The 22,351-nt window shown below is 44.7% G+C and overlaps 1 protein-coding gene across 2 annotated transcripts in view; it reads left to right on the top strand.

Annotated features, from left to right (window-relative positions):
- The window catches only part of CTNNAL1 (catenin alpha like 1), a 57,803-nt gene that overhangs the window by 18,600 nt on the left and 16,852 nt on the right, over positions 1 to 22,351 (top strand). For both annotated transcript variants that reach the window (XM_081206242.1, XM_081206243.1), the window contains exons 2-11: positions 816 to 1,005; positions 3,165 to 3,352; positions 3,962 to 4,081; positions 8,854 to 8,943; positions 9,784 to 9,954; positions 11,845 to 12,045; positions 15,249 to 15,335; positions 16,974 to 17,132; positions 19,269 to 19,361; positions 22,038 to 22,188. In XM_081206242.1, coding sequence (XP_081062368.1) covers positions 816 to 1,005; positions 3,165 to 3,352; positions 3,962 to 4,081; positions 8,854 to 8,943; positions 9,784 to 9,954; positions 11,845 to 12,045; positions 15,249 to 15,335; positions 16,974 to 17,132; positions 19,269 to 19,361; positions 22,038 to 22,188 — 1,450 coding nt within the window. The remainder of the gene's footprint in view (positions 1 to 815; positions 1,006 to 3,164; positions 3,353 to 3,961; positions 4,082 to 8,853; positions 8,944 to 9,783; positions 9,955 to 11,844; positions 12,046 to 15,248; positions 15,336 to 16,973; positions 17,133 to 19,268; positions 19,362 to 22,037; positions 22,189 to 22,351) is intronic.

Below are 22,351 nucleotides of genomic sequence, written 5' to 3'. Positions count from 1 at the left end.
TGAGCCAACCTGCTACCAGTCAGTATTAGGCCACTTTCTAAGTTCCCAAAACGTTTGTTGTGGCACGGTCTAAAATCTTACTTCATCAAATGATGATGATTAATTTGATTACAGTGGTACCTCGGGTTACATACGTTTCATTGATTACAGTGGTACCTCGGGTTACATACAGACTCTGCTAACCCAGAAATAGTGCTTCAGGTTAAGAACTTTGCTTCAGGATGAGAACAGAAATCGTGCTCTGGCGGCACAGCAGCAGCAAGGAGGCCCCATTAGCTAAAGTGGTGCTTCAAGTTAAGAACAGTTTCAGGTTAAGTACAGACCTCCGGAGTGAATTAAGTACTTAACCCGAGGTACCACTGTACTTAACCACCATTCACCGTAACGTTCTAGGGTGGGTTGCAGTGATTTTAACAATACAATACAGTGGTACCTCTAGATGCGAACGGGATCCGTTCCGGAGCCCCGTTCACATCTAGAAGCAAACGTAACCAGTGACAGCATGTCTGCGCACACGCAAGCAGCGAAACCCGGAAGTTAACGTGCTCTGTTACTTCTGGGTTGCCGCGGAGCGCAACTCAAACACGCTCATCCCGAAGCACATTCAACCTGAGGTATGACTGTATTTAAAAACAGTTTAAAACATCACAGTCACACAGCTAGGGTGCATCCTAAAAAATAAATATCTCTCAGGTAAATATAGTTTTTCTGTTCCTCCCCCCCACTGTCTATTACTGTTTTGAGTTGAGCTTCTCAAGACATGCTGACACACTGTTTAATGTGTAATTTTAACTGATAGATGTTTTTGCTTTCAGATAACCACCCTCATTAACCATAAGGATAAGCCAAAAAAGTCAGACAAGACTTTGAGAGCGGTCCAGCAAGTGGGCCAAGCCGTAAAACTGGCTGTTGGGAGATTTGTCATGGTAGGCGAAGCTATAGCCAATGAAAACCAAGAGCTGAAAGAGGAAATGAAGGTTGCTTGCACTGAAGCAAAGCAAGCAGGTAAGTGGGTATTTATAGAGCATCAGAGGCTTGCCATCATCTCTGCCGTGAGAACCCCAGAAAATGCTTCCTTCTTCCAGCTGCTAAAGATAGCTTGAGAGGTGGTGATTAAAGCCATTGGGTGTTGATTTGGTCTGCAAGGAAGAATTGCAATTTTTTAGTATTTGGAGCAGCGCTCATATCTCCCTATTGGGATTTCTTCTAGCTAGGATGTCTACTTTTTTGCTGAAATTGTACTAACTCCTTCTGTTGATTACTGGCATATAGCCAGTTGGGTAAAGTGAAGCATTAACCTGGAGAAATTGTGGAATGACCCAGCTCCTCAGGAATAATCCTTATGTCATTATGTAAAATAGAGACTGTGGTAATGATTGCGTTGGCTCACTGGAGAATCCTCTGCGGCTTCTGGAAGGAAGTCACAGGTGTCTAGGCACCTAAATTGGGGGTGACTGCATTTTGTACTCTCTAAATGATGATGTAAAAAGGTGGCCAGTCAGAGAGTGAAGCACTAGAGAATAAAAAACTTTGCCAACAGCCCCCCCCCCCCAAATCTTGCCCCAGCTATAAAATGATAACTTGAGACCTCAGCTATAAAATGCCCCAGCTATAAAATGATCACTTGAGACTTCTGCTCACAAAACAGCCTTGCAATAAACACCCCTTCTGATGTTTAAAAAGATAGAAATAGAACATTTTCTTATATTATTATTATGATTATTATTATTACTATTATTATATTGAATTTGTTAGTCACTTAATCTTGCCCAGGGCAACCCAAAGCGACATACAACCAAACAAATAAGCAGACAAAAAACAAAGCTCCACATAAATCAATTAAAACCAAGAGGAAAAAGAAATACATTTAAAACATCCTACCCACAGATAATTACAAGGCCAAGGCCTGGATATAGAGGAAAGCTTTTGCCTGTCATGCTTCCTGGACCTGAGAAAATAATGGAGGAAACCCTAGTTTTATACTTTAAAACAATAGAAAAAGAAGGAGGCGTTATTGAGCCTCCCTTCATCAATAATAAAAACAGAACGGCACCTTATTCTTCCAAACATCCCTTCCCAGGGATTTTCAAACTGATGCAGAATGAAACTTTGCAAAAGGACTAGCTGCTCAGTTCCAGAGTTTTAAAATAGAATTGATGGAAACTGGGAAACAACTAGTTCAGCTCGTAAGAAGAATTTTTATTTTATTTTATTTTTTTACAAACAGGCACTTGGGACTGAAGATATTGCAAAAGTGGTGTTAGAAGTAGAGTTGGTACCTGACAGTACTGTCAAAAAATTGAAAAGAGAGAAGCAAGTAATAAAATACCAACTGTGGGAGGCAGAAAACCTAGTCTTCATCATGACGACAGATGGAAATGAATGATGGGTTGAATTAGAAAACAGAGAAATACCCGGTTTCCCAATATACATGCTTGCATTGTGGAAGGAAAAACTAAGAACATTTCCAATGACTTAAGAGGATTCATCTATCCCCTGGTCTTAAGTGTGGAGAACGAGAAAAGAAAAAAATGTCGCCGTTTGTTTCACCTTTTAAACCCCTTGCTATTCACACAGCTCTCCCGCCCCCAATCCAAACAGGCATTGTGAATATGTCCTTCTGGAAAACAAGGGGTTGTACAGTCTGTGAGACTATACTGCGGTATCTGAATAGGAATACAAAGACAAATTTCAGGGGGGTGCTCTCTGTGACGGCTTAATTATCATCATTCGAGCATTAGAGTGATTTGGGAGTGGGCTGGGAATCATAGGGGATGAGGAGATTTGCATTTCCTTCGGCAGTTATTTGACCCTAGACCTTTAGCGCTGTTGATTTAAGACGGTGTACACTCTTCAATACAGCCGTACCTTGGTTTTCGAACAGCCTAGTTCTCAAACATTTTGGCTTGCAAACAATCAAAACCCAGAAGTGACTGTTCCAGTTTTCGAACGTTCTTTTGGAAGCTGAACGTCCAGTGGGCCTTCCACAGCTTCCGATTGGCTGCAGGAGCTTCCTGCAGCCAATCAGAAGCCGCGCTTTGGAAGTCGAACACTTTGGAAGTTGAACGGACTTCCGGAACGGATTCCGTTCGACTTCCAAGCCACGACTGTACTCAAAATAGCTCTGAATCTGTTTTAATTGCGGTACTTTGCTTAATTTGTAGGTGAGACGATAGCACAGCTTACAGATGTAGCTACCATGGACCATCCAGAATCTGATGGCCAGATAACAATTTTCACGGACAAAACAGGAGTGGTAAAAGCTGCAAGACTGTTGCTTTCTTCAGTGACTAAAGTGTTGGTGTTGGCCGACAGAATAGTTATTAAGCAAATTATAACTTCTAGAAACAAGGTATTCAAGGTTTTCTGAATATGGGCACTTCATGCTTGCGTGACTGAACGAGTTGAGTGAGAATGAGGCTTTGTATAGGACTGATAGCATTCCGTTTTATAGATTTTTCAAAGCTAAATGCTTTAAAATGCTGTTGATTTCAATGGGAGCTAGTTAAATAAATTGGACACAGATGTACAGACGGTGATCATTTTGCGCAGGGGTTCCATTCCTGGTTCCCTCGTGCATTAGCAGAGTGCACTTTATACCTGTATTTAACTCAGATTAGACTGTATCAATTATGTATTAGCCATTTTTTGAGCAATAATAACCACCTCCTTAATATGTAACTGCTACACAGCAAACCACAGAATTGGATTTCTTGGTGCTACAATAGGAATAATTGAACATAAATGACCAGATAGGTTGGGAGTTGAGCTACATGTTGGAATCAAAAGATGAGAGGAGACTTGCAATAGGAATAACTGACTTGAGTTGGGTGGCCAAATAACGTAAGAAAAGATTTCTTGCGTCTAAAATGCAAAACTAAATGTTTCAGAGATATTTTTTTCTCTTTACCAGTGATATTATAGGTATGTCATTGATAGCTTTCTTAAATTTGTTTGGTAGGTCCTTGTAACAATGGAACAGCTAGAAAGAGTGAGCAGTTTTCAGGAATTTGTGCAAATATTCAGTCAGTTTGGAAATGAAATGGTGGAGTTTGCCCATCTAACTGGAGACCGACAAAACGTAAGTATTGCGAGAAAGCCTGTTGCCCTGTGCTTTAAAAAACAGTAAATAAATGAAGTGTATTTAAGCAAAGTACTGCATTTTTCCCCTGCCTGCTTCCATAGGAGAGGAACAGTCATCTGTTCTGCCACATTAAAAACTCACACTTGCTATTTAGTGGCTGTATTTGAATATCCATTTCTCAGCATATGAGCTTTATGTACCTACACACAGCTGTTTCACTGCTCCCTTTATGCTGGAGGGACAACAAGCCAGGAAGCTGCAGTCAACCATGGCTTCCTGTTAGGCCCAAGCTGCCAGCATCCCCGAAAGCCATTAACCATAGTTTGCTGGGTTAGATGTAATGAGAAGCTATAGTTGGCTGCGGTTTCCTGGCTTGCTTCCCCGCTCGCCTGAAGGGAGGAGCGAAGCAGCAGTGTGCGGGTGCAGGTAGTTCATCCATACCTTAGCTTACTACGCGAAGATTTCATCATCTGAACACGGCCATTGAATGTAATAATAATAATTTATTATTTGTTCCCCGCCCATCTGCCTGAGTTTCCCCAGCCACTCTGGGCAGCTTCCAACAAAGATTAAAAATACATCAAAATGTCACAGATTAAAAACTTCCCTGAACAGGGCTGCCATCAGATGTCTTCTAAACCAGTGTTTCCCAACCGGTGTTCCGCGGCACACTAGTGTGCCGTGAGACACCGGCTGGTGTGCCGTGGGAGGGAGGCGGGCGAGTCGGGCGCCTAGGAGAGAACAAAACCAAGTGAGCAGCGCGCGAGAGGGAAGCGACCCGAAAAAGAAGCGCGTTCGGAGTCCGGAGGCACTTTTGGGGCTGCGTACGAAGGGAGGGGGGGCACGGACGGCGGAAGGGGGCGGGGTGCGGTTGCAGAAACCCGCCAATGCTTCCACCTCATTGGGAAAGGGAAGGGGTTGGGCCACCTAAAACTCTCCGCCGGGGCCACATCCTGCCTCCCAGCCCCCTTTCCTCCACCCACGGAGGGAGGGATGTTTTTAACACACACACCCCCCCCCGCTCACAACCCTTTGGTAGCGTTTCTCCAATCTGAGGCGAGCGCCCGCCGACGCCCCCTTCCCCTGCTCAGTCGCGCAAAAACCGAAGTCTCCTCCCTACCCCTTATTCCCTCAAACCCCGTTTCCATAAGGGGGGGGGAATAACCCCTTCCGTCGCGCGCAAAGCCCAGCTCCCTCCGCCCTTCGCGGTCTCCTCAGCACTTCAGCCAGCCGTTTACACTCTCGGAGCCACTGCGCAAAACTCGCTCTCAGAAGCGCGCGCGCGCGGAGAGAAAGAGAGAGGGAAACAAAGTTAACTTGTGGGGAGAGAGAAAGAGCGAGCGGGAGCTAACTTGTGTCCAAAGGCAGATACAAAGTAGCCCCCCCCCCCGCCCCGAAGGCGACCTCTCTTGCTCTGCTCCTCTGGGGTGGGGAAACCAACTCCACCACGCGGAGCAGCCCCGAGGCGGGGAATTTCGCCCCTTCGTAATGGATGCATGTAAATGAGGCGGGCGCAAGGGGTGGGCGCGGAGAGGAACTCGCGCCTCTGAGGCCGCCGCCTCCTTCTCCTCCTCCTCCGCCCCCCCTCAAACCCAGGCGGCGGCGGCGGCAGGAGGCAGCAGCGGCAATAACAGAAGCAGCTGCGCTGACAACAACACGTGTTCGCTCGGGCACCATGGAATTCGAGGAGCTGGGGATTCGGGAGGAGTGCGGCGTGTTCGGGCGCATCGCCTCCGGCCTGTGGCCCACGGAGCTGGACGTGCCCCATGTGATCACGCTGGGGCTAGTGGGGCTGCAGCACAGGTAGGGGACACGGCGGTGGGGGGGGGAGACGGTCTGGGGAAGCGGGGGGAGGGTGGGTTGCTTGCGAGACAGCGGAGGAGGCCGGCATGTCCGGGCAGCAGCAGCAACAGCAGCAGCAGCAACTCCCGGCGACGGCTCCTCCTCCGCCCGCTATCGCCGCCACCAGCACAACAGCCGCCGCCGCCTCAGCTGCCGCCGTCCCTCAGTCCCTCGCTCTGCTGCCTCCTCCCACCCCGGCAAGGGGAAGGGAAAAAACTTTCACTTTTGTGCGTCCCTCCCGGCGTGACGCTGCGCGCTGACGTCACGGGGCGGGGCTTTAATGGTGGTGTGCCGCGAGATTTTTTTCCGGTAAACAGGTGTGCCGTTGCCCAAAAACGTTTGGGAAACACTGTTCTAAACGTTAGGTAGTTGTTTATCTCTTTGACATCTGATGGGAGGGCGTTCCACAGGACAGGTGCCACTACCCAGAAGGCCCTCTGCCTGGTTCCCTGTAACCTCACTTCTCGCAGTGAGGGAATCGCCAGAAGGCCCTCGGCGCTGGACCTCAGCGTCCGGGCAGAACGATGGGGGTGGAGATGCTCCTTCAGGTATACTGGGCCGAGGCTGTTTAGGGCTTTAAAGGTCAACACCAGCACTTTGAATTGTGCTCGGAAACGTGCTGGGAGCCAATGTAGGTCTTTCAAGACCGGTGTTATGTGGTCTTGGCGGCCGCCCCCAGTCACCAGTCTAGCTGCCGCAGTGTAGGCTACTTTGCACAGATGGGCAACGTATTGGGTATCTTAAGGCATAAAGCTCATTAGGAACATTGAGATTTCATTTGGCTGTCATTGGCTGAGAGCTAAGTGCAGCCTTCACAACTGGTGCCCTCTATCTGGGGCTGACGGGAGTTGCGGTTCAAAATATTTGGTGGGCGCCATGTTAGGGAAGCCTGCTAAATGGAACGGTCAGGTTCATAGGCAGTATACCTCTGAATGGCAGGTGGCCGAGACAAATAGTTGGGGAAGGTAGTTTCTGCTTCCATGTCCTGCATGCGTATATCCTAGAGGCATCTGGCTTGATATTTTTAGAAACAGGATGTGGCCTGGATGGACCTGGGATCTGATCTAGCAAGGGGGTTCATACATTCCTACAACCATTTTTGGCAAGGGATATCTGTGTATGAAGTGGACTTCTTTAGAATGAGACAAGCTGGTGAACGGGCCTTGAAATGGAACGAGAGGTGTGAGTCGCCCAGATCAAATAGACATGAATGAAAACAGCTCCAGCGTACTCTAGGCGACCTTAATAAGGAAATCAAACTATTTGTGCTCCAATTACGGAGGGTGACTTTACATAATCAAAGACCCATGTGGGTTTGTTTCCATTATCTGGATTCCATATTTGTCTTTGATTGCTGGTAATAGATCCCACGTGGATTGCTAGTTCACAATAAACAGTGGAAGCCACAACTTGGCAGGATTCCTATATCACGGGATCGGCCTAGCAGCCATTTCCTTCAACCTCCCTGCCTCTTGATCACCTAGTACAGTGGTACCTCGGGTTACATACGCTTCAGGTTACAGACTCCGCTAACCCAGAAATAGTGCTTCAGGCTAAGAACTTTGCTTCAGGATAAGAACAGAAATCGTGCCCCGGTGGCAGCAGGAGGCCCCATTAGCTTCAAGTGGTGCTTCAGGTTAAGAACAGTTTCAGGTTAAGAACGGACCTCCGGAACGAATTAAGTACTTAACCTGAGGTACCACTGTACTCTTATTCCCTACCCTCAAACCCCACAGCATATAGCTTCTCCTGAACCCAAGGTTTGTGTATTTTGTTCGGTCTCTTCTGTATGATTTCCCCCTTCCTGTGTCTTTTCCTTGCCCCATTTCCTGCAAGACACTTACTCCTTCCTTTGGGTCAAGGGCAGCCCATCTTGTTTTTGCCACCTGAGGCAAAACCAGAAGGTTGCCTCCACCCCACCCCCGCAGCCTTGCTTAAACAGGGTCATGTGGCTGTGGTTGCTTCCGGAGAGATCCCATGGAATGCAAAACAAGGCAGACAAATATGTGATGTTTTATATATTTCCTGTGTGAAAGAACATTTATGATTCAATGGAGATTACGCATTTCATGGTAGTTTGGCGATTTATATGGCAAAGGCACACATGCTCAAACTGATACAGCTTCAAAGACAAGACAGTTGAACTGCATCAGTCAATCTTAAAACAGTGAAGACCCAGAAGTCCAAAGGTGTCAGTAACATGTTTGCCTTATTACAGCACATTTTACATTTTGAGTCTTTTGGATTTTATTTATCAGTAGAGTCTATCGTATTATAGGAGGACGTTTTGAGTACAGTGGTACCTCGGGTTAAGTACTTAATTCGTTCTGGAGATCTGTTCTTACCCTGAAACTGTTCTAAACCTGAAGCACCACTTTAGCTAATGGGGCCTCCTGCTGCTGCACAATTTCTGTTCTCATCCTGAAGCAAAGTTCTTAACCCAAGGTGCTATTTCTGGGTTAGCAGAGTCTGTAACCTGAAGCGTATGTAACCTGAAGCGTATGTAACCCAAGGTACCACTGTATTACCTTAATCTATCAGATGCTTTCAGGTGTCAGAGATATGGGATCTATCTCAGATGAGTTAATTTACAGAGTTAAGCTGGTTTAACAGTTATCCTCTCACCACAGATAGCCAAGCCTGTGAGAGGGCTGGGGATCTCTAATACAGGATTAACACTTCACCAGACTACAGTTCTCTGGGTGCTGGGCTGGATAGCCACAACAGTTAATCTACACTAAAAACTATGTAGGTTGATAGTGTAGATATATATGAAGCCTGCAAACAGATAATAGAGTTCAGCTGTAATGTTTAATTCCACCCGAATTTTACAGAAAAGCTGTCCAGATACCTCGTCATTACATAAGGAAGCAGCTAAGCTCTTTGATTGGCTATCCACCAAGAGTGTTTTCATTTTCTTTCCTTAGGATCTGAAAGACGAAAAGAAAAAGGCCAAGATGGCAGCGGCAAGGGCTATTCTCGAGAAATGTACCATGATGCTTCTCACTGCTTCCAAGGTAACTTGTTTACTCATGTGACATTAGCAGAGCAACGACTTTGGGAGCCTTTTTGCTGCAGCAGAGAAGAAATTGACTGAAGCAACACCAGCCAACGCATAGGGAGGCTAGAGGGCTTTCCAAAAGGCAGTGTTGACAAATGCAATGGCTGACTAACTGGTGGGATTGATAAGCAGCCTTGACTGTTTTGCTTGAGGGAAGGAGGCAGAGCATAGAGAGAGTCTTCCCTGCAGCAGAAGCTGATTTAGGGCAGTGCCTCTGGTTCCCCTGTGCCGGGAGCTGAGCTGGGCCGGGGGGCACAGGGTGCCACAAATCTTAAAGGTGTAGTTCACACGCAGAATTGGAGGCGAGAGGCTAGAAGGCACAGAATTTTGGCCTTGCACAGGGCGCTGCTGAAATTTGAAAGGCCAAAGTCTTCCCCTGCCTGCAGACTGCACAGAGACGCCTGGATAATACCTGAAGGAGCGTCTCCACCCCCATCGTTCTGCCCGGACGCTGAGGTCCAGCACCGAGGGCCTTCTGGTGGTTCCCTCATTGCGAGAAGCAAAGCTACAGGGAACCAGGCAGAGGGCCTTCTCGGTAGAGGCGCCCGCCCTGTGGAACGCCCTCCCATCAGATGTCAAAGCGATAAACAACTACCTGACATTCAAAAGACATCTTAAGGCAGCCCTGTTCAGGGAAGTTTTTAATGTGTGACATTTTAGTGTATTTTTGGTCTCTGTGGAAGCCACCCAGAGTGGCTGGGAAACACAGCCAGATGGACGGGGTACAAATAATTCATTATTATTATTATTATTATTATTATTATTATTATTATTATTATCAACCTTTATTTCCAAGACCTGTTTAAGACATCCTGACTGTGAATCAGCACGTGTAAACAAAGGAGCCGTGTTCCACAGGATGAGACTAGCTTTGGAGCAGGTAATAGAGATTGTAACAGACTCTCGACCCAGTGGAGAGAATGAACCAGGCCCAGTGAGCATCTATACTGGCATCAAGGAATTCAAGGTAAGGACAAAATAGTGTGGGGGGTTTTGTTTTTGTTTTGAGAGTGTGGCTTAAATCCCTAGACATGAAAAAAAAATTCTGGGAATCTATTTATAATGAACTAAAAAAAATCTTTAAATATACCTTTATAAAAAAACCCGAAGCCTTTTTGCTGGGGATAATTGGAGAGGAAATCAAAAAGGAAGATCAAACACTCTTTCAGTACGCGACAGTGGCTGCTAGAACTCTAATAGCGCAGAATTGGAAGACACCAAAAATCCCAACTATAAATGAGTGGCAATCCAAATTATTTGATTATTTGTTTGATTATTTAGAATTTGCAAAAATGACACATAAAATAAGAAATCAAAAAGACATAAAGTTTAACAAAGAATGGAATAAATTTATGACATACATGGAAACAGAGGTAAAAAATCTAAAAATTACAGTAGGTATGACGTAACACTTGTGATGTAAAGAGTTTTTTAAGGAAAAGAAACTGCAGATAAAAAATCATATAATATATTCTGAAACCGAGATGAAGGGAAGTCAATTAGTGTTGTGTGTTATTTAGTAAATGTAACCTAATTTGTTGGTATCTTATGTTAGGAGATGTTTTTTCTTTTGTTTTCCTTATTATTTTTCTTTTTTTATGTATTTCTTTTTTGTCTGTATGTGTGATGTATGCTTTTTTGTTTGTTTTAATGTTTGATGTAGCAAAACAAATAAAAATCAATTAAAAAAATCCCTAGACATGAGCAGAAAACCACCTTCTGTATACTTGGATTGAAGGGCGATAGACGTTTCCTTTCCTCCAAGGGAAAACAGGAGGCACTTTCATGGAACCACACCGGTACTAAGGGCCCTTTATATATTAAGGAACTCTATGTGTAGAAGTAAAATGAATGCTGTTCAGTTTCAAATACCAGATAACTGGCAGTAGGTGCCAGAGTTTTGTCTGCCTTTCGTGCAAAAACAATTCAAAAAAATTAACCCAAGAACACTGGTAAGTATTTAAGGTCCCCAACCCTAATCTGCGGGTTGCCATCTGATTGGATTTTATTCTGACCCTGATCTGATTTTAGGATGTATTTTAATTGATTGTCTGATTTTATGTTAATGTGTTATATATTTGATGTTAGCCGCTCTGAGCCTGGTTTCGGCCAGGGAGGGCGGGGTATAAATAAAAATAAAAATTATTATTATTATTACTACCACTACTACTAGTTTCTGCTGTGAATGATATTACTGAAGGTGTTCTGAGTTAATTTAAAGACAAATCCAATTTGAGAGGCTTTTGTACAGTGGTACCTCAGGTTACATACGCTTCAGGTTACAGACTCCGCTAACCCAGAAATAGTGCTTCAGGTTAAGAACTTTGCTTCAGGATGAGAACAGAAATCGTGCTCCGGCGGCACAGCAGCAGCAGGATTTCACTGGTGTTATACACCATCTGTACATCGTTTTCATTATATTTCCTTTAAAGCACTGCAGGCAGTGAAATTTATTTCCTCTTTCCATAATTTCCCCCAATCTTCTAATTGTATATTATGACCAATATCTTAAGCCCAGTACAGTGGTACCTCGGGTTAAGTACTTAATTCGTTCCGGAGGTCCGTTCTTAACCTGAAACTGTTCTTAACCTGAAGCACCACTTTAGCTAATGGGGCCTCCTGCTGCCGCCGTGCCGCCGGAGCATGATTTCTGTTCTTATCCTGAAGCAAAGTTCTTAACCTGAAGCACTATTTCTGGGTTAGCGGAGTCTGTAACCTGAAGCGTATGTAACCTGAAGTGTATGTAATCCGAGATACCACTGTACTTGGTTCACAGCTCTTAACCATTACAGTACACTTGTTAGTCTTCTATGATTTTTTGAGATGTCTTTATGGTTCTCCCCGCCCTGTTTCTCAGAATAAGGTGGAAGGATTGCGGGAGAATCTTTATCTTCTGTCAAAGGAAAATCTCCGGGCAATGCTCCGTGTTGTCCTTGAGCACACAGAGGACTTTACTGATTCTGCTTATACTAGCCACGAGAACAGAGAGCGCATCTTGGAACTGTCCAAGCAAGCAAAGATGGAACTGGAGCAGCTGGTGTCAGCGTGGATGTATGCTGTAAGATTTTTTCTCCCCCCCCCCCCCTAGCATTGCTGATTCATTTACGTTTGCTTCAAAAGAAATACACTTCAAGGGCAATTTGCAGAGAACAGCTTATCTGATAACCCTAATAACATCCCATTACAATATTGCAAACATCATAAGTTAATTATAATCCTTGCCATTGGTTTTTTGAAACGTCGTTTTGTTTAGTTGTGTTTTGCAGTCGTTTACAAACCAGATATAAACACACACTAATAATTGGAGATGCACAGATATACACACACACAACACACACACCTCTCACTGTTGGCTAATGTAGAAAAATACACTTGTATTGGACATATTTATTTGTCCTCTGGAATCTGATTAACCTTTCCATTAACATTGGCTTGGTAGCCCCAACATCTGGTTTGGGAGCACCAGATGTTGCAGCATGGCTAATGCTAAATACCGTATTTTTCGCTCTATAACACGCATCTGACCATAACACGCATGTAGTTTTTAGAGGAGGAAAACGAAGAAAAAATATTCTAAATGAAACAGTGGATGTATGATTTTTATGTTTCATGCTGTGGCCACAGACATGTGATCTGACAGTGAGTTTGGGGTAGCCCAATGCAAAAATCCTGAGGATCCATGTGGATCCGTGCTTTGTAACCACGTTTTAAGTGGGGAGGGAAGGAAAAGAACTCAAGGGACAAGGAGCTTTTCCGCGGGGAGGAGGGAGGGAAAGAGCACTGTTGCTTTAAAGGTATACTTAAGGTATTTGCCCTGTGCCTGGGTTTTTTTTCCCATTTAACAGTTTGCAGCCTTTTCCTTCCGCTCCCTGTTTTGAGGCGGAATAGATTTGAGCAAGTGAGGAGGACTTTGATTGCAGGGGATTCGCCATTAGCTGTGTAAAAGCGCTCCTCCTTGCAGCCTGAACGATAAGCAGCCACCAGCAGCAATAGAATGGAGCACAACAAAGCGGTAGGGGCACTAGGACCCAGACAATGCTCAAATCTATCCTGCCTGAAAACAAGCTGCTCCGTCCCAGCCGATCAGCTGAGACGCGGGGATTTGCGAAGTTTTCCCCTCTCCCTCATGCCCTCCCCAGCCTTTTTTTTTACTTCCTGGTTTTCACTGCGCTGGCTCAGAGCTCGAGGTTGGTTTTATTTTGCTGCAGGTTGCTTAAATTTTATCTTTCCTGCCGTCTCTCTGCAGCCTCATTGCTCTGTTTAGAGAGCGCGCAGACCTTTCCCTCCTCCCGTGTAAGCGGCTGCTGCCGGCTTTGCTGCTATGGCTCTCCTTCCCTCCCTCCTTCCTGGCTCCAGGTCACTTTAAAGAAAGCAAAGTGAGAGCCTCGTAGAGCGTGTAAGTGGCTCCCGCTTTGCCTGACTGACGGCAGCCATGGCTCTGATCCGTGCATTCACTCCTTAACACGCACAGGCATTTTCCCTTACTTTCTCGGAGCAAAAAAGTGCGTGTTTTGGAGCGAAATTTACGGTAGGTGTGAATCTGGCCCCTTGGATGGAGGCCGGATTAAGATGGTTGCGGGCTTTGGTGCAGTTCCCAAAATAGGGCCACTTTCCCCCCAAAGTAAACATAGAATAATGTACCACAAAATAAGACTCGTGGTATCTTGAAGACAAACAAATTTTTATCTTCAGGTTTATGGTACAAACTTTCATGAGCTAAAAATAAATATTGTGAGCATGTACAGTTTTGCATTTAAATTCACATAACTCAGTGTTTTGCTCACTTGGGTCAATATCCAACTCTCGGCCTAACCTGCTTCACCAGTTGTGAAGACACAACAAAAGGTGTAAAATGGCGGCACAATGGGTGCTTGTGTCATAGGCAACAAATTTTGGTTCCTTTAACCAGAGTGATGCATATTTGTACTATAAAGGACCACTATTTTTCTGACTGCCCACCACCACCCCCAGTCTTAATCTGGCCTGCTGGTTGGTTGCTTTAGATCTGTAAGTCCAACTTGTAAAATCGTGTTTGAATTGAGCTTACCCCTAGGTTAGTTTGCACAGGGGGTTGATTCCTCATTGGACTGGGAGTGGGGACTGCGGAACGTAGAGCGATCTTTCATTTTATAAATGTTTTTGTTTACTTTTTACTATTTTACCAATGGACTGTGGGCCACACCTCCAGTAAGTAGACATGGCCTGTTTCTTCCCCAATCTGTCATTTACAGAAACCCTGCAGGATAGGTTTGGATAAGAGAGCAAGTAGCCTAAGGTCACTGATGCACATAATGTCATAGGTTTCCAGGACGCTTACCTTTTATGCTGCACTGACTTACACAACAAACAGAAGGGACGTGGGTGGCGTTGTGGTCTAAACCACTGAGCCTCTTGGGCTTGCCGATCGAAAGGTCGGTGGTTCAAATCCCCACGACGGGGTGAGCTCCCGTTGCTGTCCCAGTTCCTGCCAACCTAGTAGTTCAGAAGAACGCCAGTGCAAGTAGAAAAATTGGTACTGCTATGACAGGAAGGTAAACGGTGTTTCCATGTGCTCTGGTTTCCGTCACAGTGTCCCGTTGTGCCAGAAGCGCTTTAGCCATGCTGGCCACATGACCCAGAAAGCTGTCTGTGAACAAACGCCGGCTCCCTCTTCCTGAAAGGGAGATGAGCGTCGCAACCCCATAGTCACCTTTGACTGGACTTAACCATCCAGGGTTTTACTTTTTTTAAAAAAACACAACAAGCAAGTCACATGGTCAGGACTGGCTAACAAATTCTTGTCTAACAGAAGCAAAGTGGATTGCTCTATATCTTTAATTCTGTGACAGAGAAGCATGCCGGAAAAAGCAGAACATATATAGTCAAACCCTAGTATCATGGAATTGTAGAGTTAGAAGAGACCCAGAGGGTTTAGGGAAGTTTTTAATATTTAATGTTGTATTGTTTTTAACACTCGATTGGAAGCCGCCCAGAGTGGCTGGGGAAACTCAGCCAGATGGGCGGGGTATAAATAATAAATTATTATTATTATTATTATTATTATTATTATTATTATTATTATTATTCAGGAATCCCTGTCCCTGCTTACTCCAAAGAAAAGTCTTCCTTTGTTCAGGGAGCTTAACTTCCAAATCAGTATGCATAGGGCTGTACCTTTTACTTGCAAACCCATGTTTGAATTATGATTATGACGATGAATTGCTTAAACGACCGAATTGCCTAAAAACCCATCCTGCGGGATTGGGAATTGTTTCTCTCCAGCAAAGTCAGAGGAAAAAGGATGTCACGGAAGACCTGGAAGTAGCAATATTAAAAATGTGTCAGTGTATGACCGAGCTTCAGAGAGAAGTAAGTGCAATTCAGTACAATCTGCAGTAAATTTTGGGAGCTTCTTGGGCTTTGATATGTGTAACTTTCTGAAAAACAAATCCTTGGCTCAGCAGATATATAATCATGTGATGGTAGTTCCAACTAATTGAATCTACCACTTGAGCCTTTTTTTATATTGCGAGATATAAGTAGGTAGCCATGTTGGTCTGCTGTAGTCGAAACAAAATTTAAAAAATCCTTCCAGTAGCACCTTAGAGACCAACTAAATTTGTTATTGGTATGAGCTTTCGTTGTGCATGCACACAAAGAAGTATCTGAAGAAGTGTTGCATGCACACGAAAGCTCATACCAATAACAAACTTACCGTATTTTTCGCTCTATAGGACGCACCTTGTTTTAGAGGGGGAGAACAAGAAAAAAAATTCTCCCCCTCTCTGCTCAGCGCACCTTCAGCGAAGCGGCAGGAGAAACGGAGCCCCTTCCATTTCTCCTCCTGCTTGGCTGAAGGGGCGCTGCGCAGCTCTCCCTCTCTGCTGAAGCCAGGAGAGTCTTGCTCTCCTGGCTTCAGCAAAAGGAACCTGAAGCCTGTGGAGCGCAGCGGGAACTCACGCTGTGCTCCACAGGCTTCAGGCGGCTGTCCCTGAAGCCTGGAGAGCTAGAGGGGTCGGTGCGCTTCTGAGGCTTTATGTTGCTATCGCTGAAGCCAAGGAGCCTGCATTCGCTCCATAGGATGCACACACATTTCCCCTTGATTTTTGGAGGGGGAAAAGTGCATCCTAAAGAGCGAAAAATACGGTAGTTGGTCTCTAAGGTGCTACTGGAAGGATTTTTTTTACTTTATATTGTGAGGTTATCTTGAAGTAATTACCTGCAGAGAAGCCTGCTAGCGTGACCTGAATACAAGAACACACATTGCTAAGTAATATTTTAGAATTCGGCCTGTCATGGCTTGGGTTCATTCTTCTTATGTACAGTAATCTATTGCCCAGTCAATGTTCTGGTAGCACCTTGAGCTGTGGCATTATTTAACCTAAGTGCCGGTCAGGGTGTTTCTGGGAGCCCCAGGTAAGCTGCTCTGAGCCCACTTAGGAAGGACAGCTAGACATATGCATGGAAAAATAAGACACATCCGTTTACAGTTAAACACAACTACCAGTAATGGAGGGAAGGTTGGGTTGGAGGTGCTTAACTGACCTGGGAGGTGAGTTGCTGCTGCTGACTGGGAGGGATGGTTCGGTGGGGAAGGCAACTCAGCGCAAGTGCTCTGGTGGAGCCAATCCGTTGTTCCTGTTGTTGTGCAGGCACAACAATGTCCCCAATGCACTGCTGCCTCACCCCTCGGCTTCTGGGGAGCCAGCAACAACTCCGGGAGGTTGGGCAAACATCTCTGCTCCACCACGCTCTGTGAGACTGATCGCAGTTCTTCAATTCTTTTTTTGTGATGAGGAATTGGAAAAAAGAATGATGCGTAATGATGGAAGTTTTGTACATCTCGCCCAGTCTTAATTTGCTCTGAATTGTCCACCACAGGCAATCTGGTGTTGTAACCTACTGCTTTCTTTCTTTCTTTCTTTCTTTCTTTCTTTCTTTCTTTCTTTCTTTCTTTCTTTCTTTCTTTCTTTCTTCTCCTCCCCCCCCAATATATATATATCAAAGCTTCACAGTGCAGCAACATCTGTCGCAGCAGACGTGATAAAATACCATTCTGACCACCTTGTTTTGAAAGCTCTGAAGATCTGCGGGACAGAAGGAAACATAGAAGCAGTTGCAGAACACAGCTGTAAGCTCTCCGAACAGAAAGAACAGTTGATTGAAGTAAGTTGGCGTCATGTTCATGAACATGTTCAAAAATGCTTTAATATTAAGATTTAAAGCGGTCTTGAGTTTTTGTCAGTTTGGGGCACACCTGTGAAATGTGTGCAGGTTCCGACTCCACAAACATGCCCATGCCCACACCCCAGGGTTGGGGCATCAGTTGACTAGGCTGCTAGGCCTTGCAGTACCACGGTTCTCAAGTTTGCCTGTTCTGTGCTTTGCCTGGACTCAGGGATGGGGAAGCACATTAACGTAAAGGTAAAGGGACCCCTGACCATTAGGTCCAGTCGTGGCTGACTCTGGGGTTGCGGCGCTCATCTCGATTTTTGGCCGAGGGAGCTGGTGTACAGCTTCCAGATCATGTGCTAAACCGCTTCTGGCGAACCAGAGCAGCGCACAGAAACGCCGTTTACCTTCCTGCCGGAGCGGTACCTATTTATCTACTTGCACTATGACGTGCTTTCGAACTGCTAGGTTGGCAGGATCAGGGACCGAGCAACGGGAGCTCACCCCATCGCGGGGATTCGAACTGCCGACTTTCTGATCGGCAAGTCCTAGGCTCTGTGGTTTAACCCACAGTGCCACCCGCGTCCCTTCCCTAGCATACATAGCATAGCGTTAAAAAAAAAGTAAGAGGAGCCTGGTATTAGACCAGTGGTTCTCCCCAACTTTTTTCTTTTGGCCACAGCATTAGGCCAGTGGCTCACCTAGTCCACTATTCTGGTCTCACTGTGGCCAAACAGATGCCTTTGGAATGCCTAACAAGCAGGAGTGCAACACGTGTGATTCTGAGCAACTGTCACTCAAAAGCATACACAATCCGACAGCGGGACGTGGGTGGCGCTGTGGTCTAAAACACTGAGCTTCTTGGGCTTGCCGATCCGAAGGTCAGCGGTTCGAATCCCCGCAACGAGGTGAGCTCCTGTCGCTCTGTCCCAGCTCTTGCCCACCTAGCAGTTTGAAAGCACGATAAACTGCAAGTAGATAAATAGGTAGGTACCACTCCGACAGGAAGGTAAACAGTGTTTCCGTGCGCTCCGGTTTCCACCACGGTGTTCCGTTGCGCCAGAAGTGGTTTAGTCCTGCTGGCCACGTGACCCGGAAGCTGTCTGTGGACAAACGCCGGCTCCCTCTGCCTGAAAGCGAGATGAGCGTCGCAACCCCATAGTCGCCTTTGACTGGAGTTAACTGTCCAGGGGTCCTTTACACATTCTGACAGTGGAGGTAGAACGCACTATGCTGGTAGCTGTTGCTGCCTCTTGTAATGCATATCAGAGTTGCAAATCATGTTCTTAGGGCATGTTCCTGGTCCAGATGTGGCTTCCTAGGAGGTACCACCCTTAGAGTTGAAAGGGGAAATCTCATATGGGGTAACAGACCTTGTAGGTGGGTCACCTAAGTTGGGGAGTGGTTTTTTTTAATAAATTCTGCCCCTCTGCCTTGTTCTACAAAGTGCTGCTGTAGTGAAACTAGTTTCTGACCTCAGCCTTGGGACGCGGGTGGCGCTGTGAGTTAAACCACAGAGCCTAGGACTTGCCGATCAGAAGGTCGGCGGTTCGAATTCCCGCGATGAAGTGAGCTCCTGTTGCTCAGTCCCTGCTCCTGCCAACCTAGCAGTTCGAAAGCATGTCAAAGTGCAAGTAGATCAATAGGGACCGCTCCGGCAGGAAGGTAAACGGCGTTTCTGTGCGCTGCTCTGGTTCGCCAGAAGCGGCTTAGTCATGCTGGCCACATGACCCGGAAGCTGTCTGCAGACAAACGCTGGCTCCCTCGGCCTATAGAGCGAGATGAGCGCGCAACCCCAGAGTCGGTCACGACTGGACCTAATGGTCAGGGGTCCCTTTACCTTTACCTTTAAGATTAGCCTTTCGCCTGGCTACCCAGCTGCACATTTGCACCAGCTGAGGCAAAGAGAAAGGGCTAAGGGACCAGAGTTCAGGAGACAAGTGATGGAGGGGCAGGGAAGTCAATCACTCCTCCTCTCCCCTTAGCTTTTAGCCGTTCAACAGAGATCCAGGTTTCCATCAGCAGTTTCTGAATTCTAAAAGCTTTCATTTGGCACCAATGTAATTTTTACGTTGTCTTTCCATAACAATCCCATAATTGGTAGGTGGGTTTTCCTGCTTCCTTTCCTAGATATGTCATTTATTGAGGCATGTCTCCGGAACAGAGCCACTGGAAATTACTTGTCTACATGCAGAAGACACTTTTCACGTGACGGGGCCTCAGGTAGGTGTGATTTTTACCTTGCGGTGTTGAAAGAGATGTTTTCAAGGCAGACGTGTGCTTGCGGCATCTCATTTTGGACACATCCAGCTTTGGAAACAGCACAGCTAGGAGGCATTGAACTGCTGTGCCAGAAGCTTTTGGGTGATGACCACTAGCAACAGCTTAGCCTCTATAGCTGCTACAGATTATTTTTTTCCCTGTATCAAATTGATGAGTTCTGATGTTACCTTTTAATTAGTCCGCCTTTTAATCAGTCATTACACATTCAAGCTGATTTCCTTCATCTAGCAGACAAATTAAATGGATTTATACAGTGGTACCTCTGGTTACGTACTTAATTCGTTCCAGAGGTCTGTTCTTAACCTGAAACTGTTCTTAACCTGAAGCACCACTTTAGCTAATGGGGCCTCCTGCTGCCGCTGCACGAGTTCTGTTCTCATCCTGAAGCAAAGTTCTTAACCTGAGGTAATATTTCTGGGTTAGCGGAGTCTGTAACCTGAAACGTATGTAACCTGAAGCGTATATAACCCGAGGTACCACTGTATTAATGTGCATCAGTATTACTCCCAGTCTACATGGACTTTACAAATGGAGGCCAATTTAATATCTCTCCTCCTATTTCACTATCTCGTAGTTCCTTTCGTAATAGTATGCCATATTTTTAAGTGGCATCCTTTGTGAAGGAGGCTAGCAGTGAGCACTTTTGCAGCTGTGAACAGATTCCGTACCAGTTCTTGGCACTCTGAACTAGTGATGTTAAATTCTCAAGAATAATCCTTTGAAGAATATTCTCAATTAATAAGAATATTAGGGAATTTTCATTTTAAATAGGAGAATATTCATTTTTATGCATTGAAAATGATATAATTTTAATGCACTTCAAACCATTCTAAGGTGATGGCACCAGTAACTGGCATGTTAAGGTTTGGTATAAGGAAACTCAGTAGCTAAATCATATTTTATTCTTCCATTAGAACATGTACGTGTTATAGGACAAGTCAAAAAATATAATTGGCATGTTAAGGTTTGATACAAGTAAATTCAGTAATAGGCTATCTTGTACTTCTAATAGTTCTAACACTTAATAACTGTTTTGGTGACTAAAACACAGCTTGATGAACAAAACTATGTGCATACATATAAAAAAGAAGCCATTAAACTTAAATATATTATCATTATACGATAATATATTTCAGTATGTCAATCTCTGGTAAATGGCACCTTGTACCATTGAATGGCACTGCAAAAACCAGTTACTGGCACTAAATAAAAATATAGAAATGTCAACTGTTTAAATCAAGGCCACTTCATATGCTGTTACACATAATTGTATAGGCCTAGGTACTTTAAGTGTATAAAGCATTAAAGCTACTTTCTGTAAAAAATAAAATAAAATAAATCACACTGTATGGCCAAGGGTATAGAATTGCTGAATAAGATCACACCAAAATAGAAAAAATGCTATTACATGTAGCTGAAACACATACGAATTCAAAAGTTCATCAAATTAAATGAATAGCATTTTTAAAACTAAAAAAAAAAAATGTTTTCTGTAGCTCACATTTCAGAACTGCCAATGGTGAATGACACAATGCCCAGTAATGTAACTGGATTAAAAAAAAATCATTATTCATTACTTAAACTGGCAGTATCACAGCTTGACTTACTGTTCACTAGATTTTTTAAATGTGGGTTGTAAAACTGGTTCTTACATTAGAATTTACAGTTTGTGGAGAATATTCTCACCTCACATCACTACTCTGAACACACGACATCCTTTGCAAAGCATTACACTTTCAGCACTGACCCAATCCCATTTTTATTAATCTAATTTGATTTTGCTGGGGTCAAGTACCGGTGGTATAACCCTTTGGAATCATTTTCTTCAGTGTTACAGTAATTTTGCAGTTAACACCCACAGGGAATTCTCTCCACAGAGAGAAGAAAGAATACCTATCCAAGGCTAGTTCCTGATTCACAGGCTGTAGTTTATTGTAAATATCTGTACTGGACCATAGTGGGAGGCCAGAATTTAGACTTGCTCTGAATAAATGAGGCTACTTTACACCAATCAGACCATTGGCTCATATAGCCTGATACTGCTTTCTATCCAAAGCGTTGGCAAGTTGTCTTTGCTGCAAATCCTCTGTGCTAAATGCTATGTGAATTCCACATTAGATGGATTTCATGAACATCTGAGTAGCAAAATTGCTTTGGGAGAAAAGGGAATGTTAGTTTTAGGATCATTTTTAGTAACCAGTGTTCCACAGGTGCAGTATAGTTTACGTGGAACAACATCTGGGCTCGCATCTGCAATACTGCACATCTGTGATGTGATAAAGCTCTTCTTACAGACGTTCTACCAATTTCGGTGAACCTTTTTTGCCTTTAATATGAATGCATTATGTAAATTAATAATAATCTGTGAAATTGTCGTGATTAATTATATTAAGTGGTTTTTCTCAGTTCGCTCAATTTAAGAAAGCTGTTTGTTCAGAACAGTTTTGCACAATGTGCTCCCGATGAATGCCCTTAGTGTTTGCAAAGCTTTGCCAGGCAAATGCTACAGCGGCCCTTTTTAAATACAAATGAGAGGCTGTTTATTCTTTGCCTCTGGGGGTGGATGCTGATTAGCAATTTCTGGTTACATGGCAAGATCTGCTTTGTTTCCTTCAGATAATTTCTGCTGCAGAAACCCTGACGCTGCATCCTTCCAGCAAGATTGCAAAAGAAAATCTGGATGTGTTCTGCGAAGCCTGGGAGTCACAGCTGACTGACATGTCCTTGCTCTTAAGAGAAATCAGTGATGTGTTTGAAGGAAGACGAGGTGAGAGAGCTGTTCTTAGATGCAGACAACCTACTGTCCTTAAATACAAGCTACCAACTTACAGCACACGCGTATTCTGAGTACTCTGGCTGTTACGCAAGATGGGTTTGAGGATCTAAGTTGAATCCTTTATAAGGTCAACAAAGGACAACTTGGGGCCACT

The sequence above is a fragment of the Podarcis bocagei genome (genome assembly GCF_964188305.1).
Source record: "Podarcis bocagei genome assembly, chromosome: 8".
Taxonomy (NCBI): domain Eukaryota; kingdom Metazoa; phylum Chordata; class Lepidosauria; order Squamata; family Lacertidae; genus Podarcis; species Podarcis bocagei.
The sequence above is the reverse complement of the archived record's forward strand: the minus strand, read 5'-3'. Positions and strand labels throughout refer to the sequence as shown.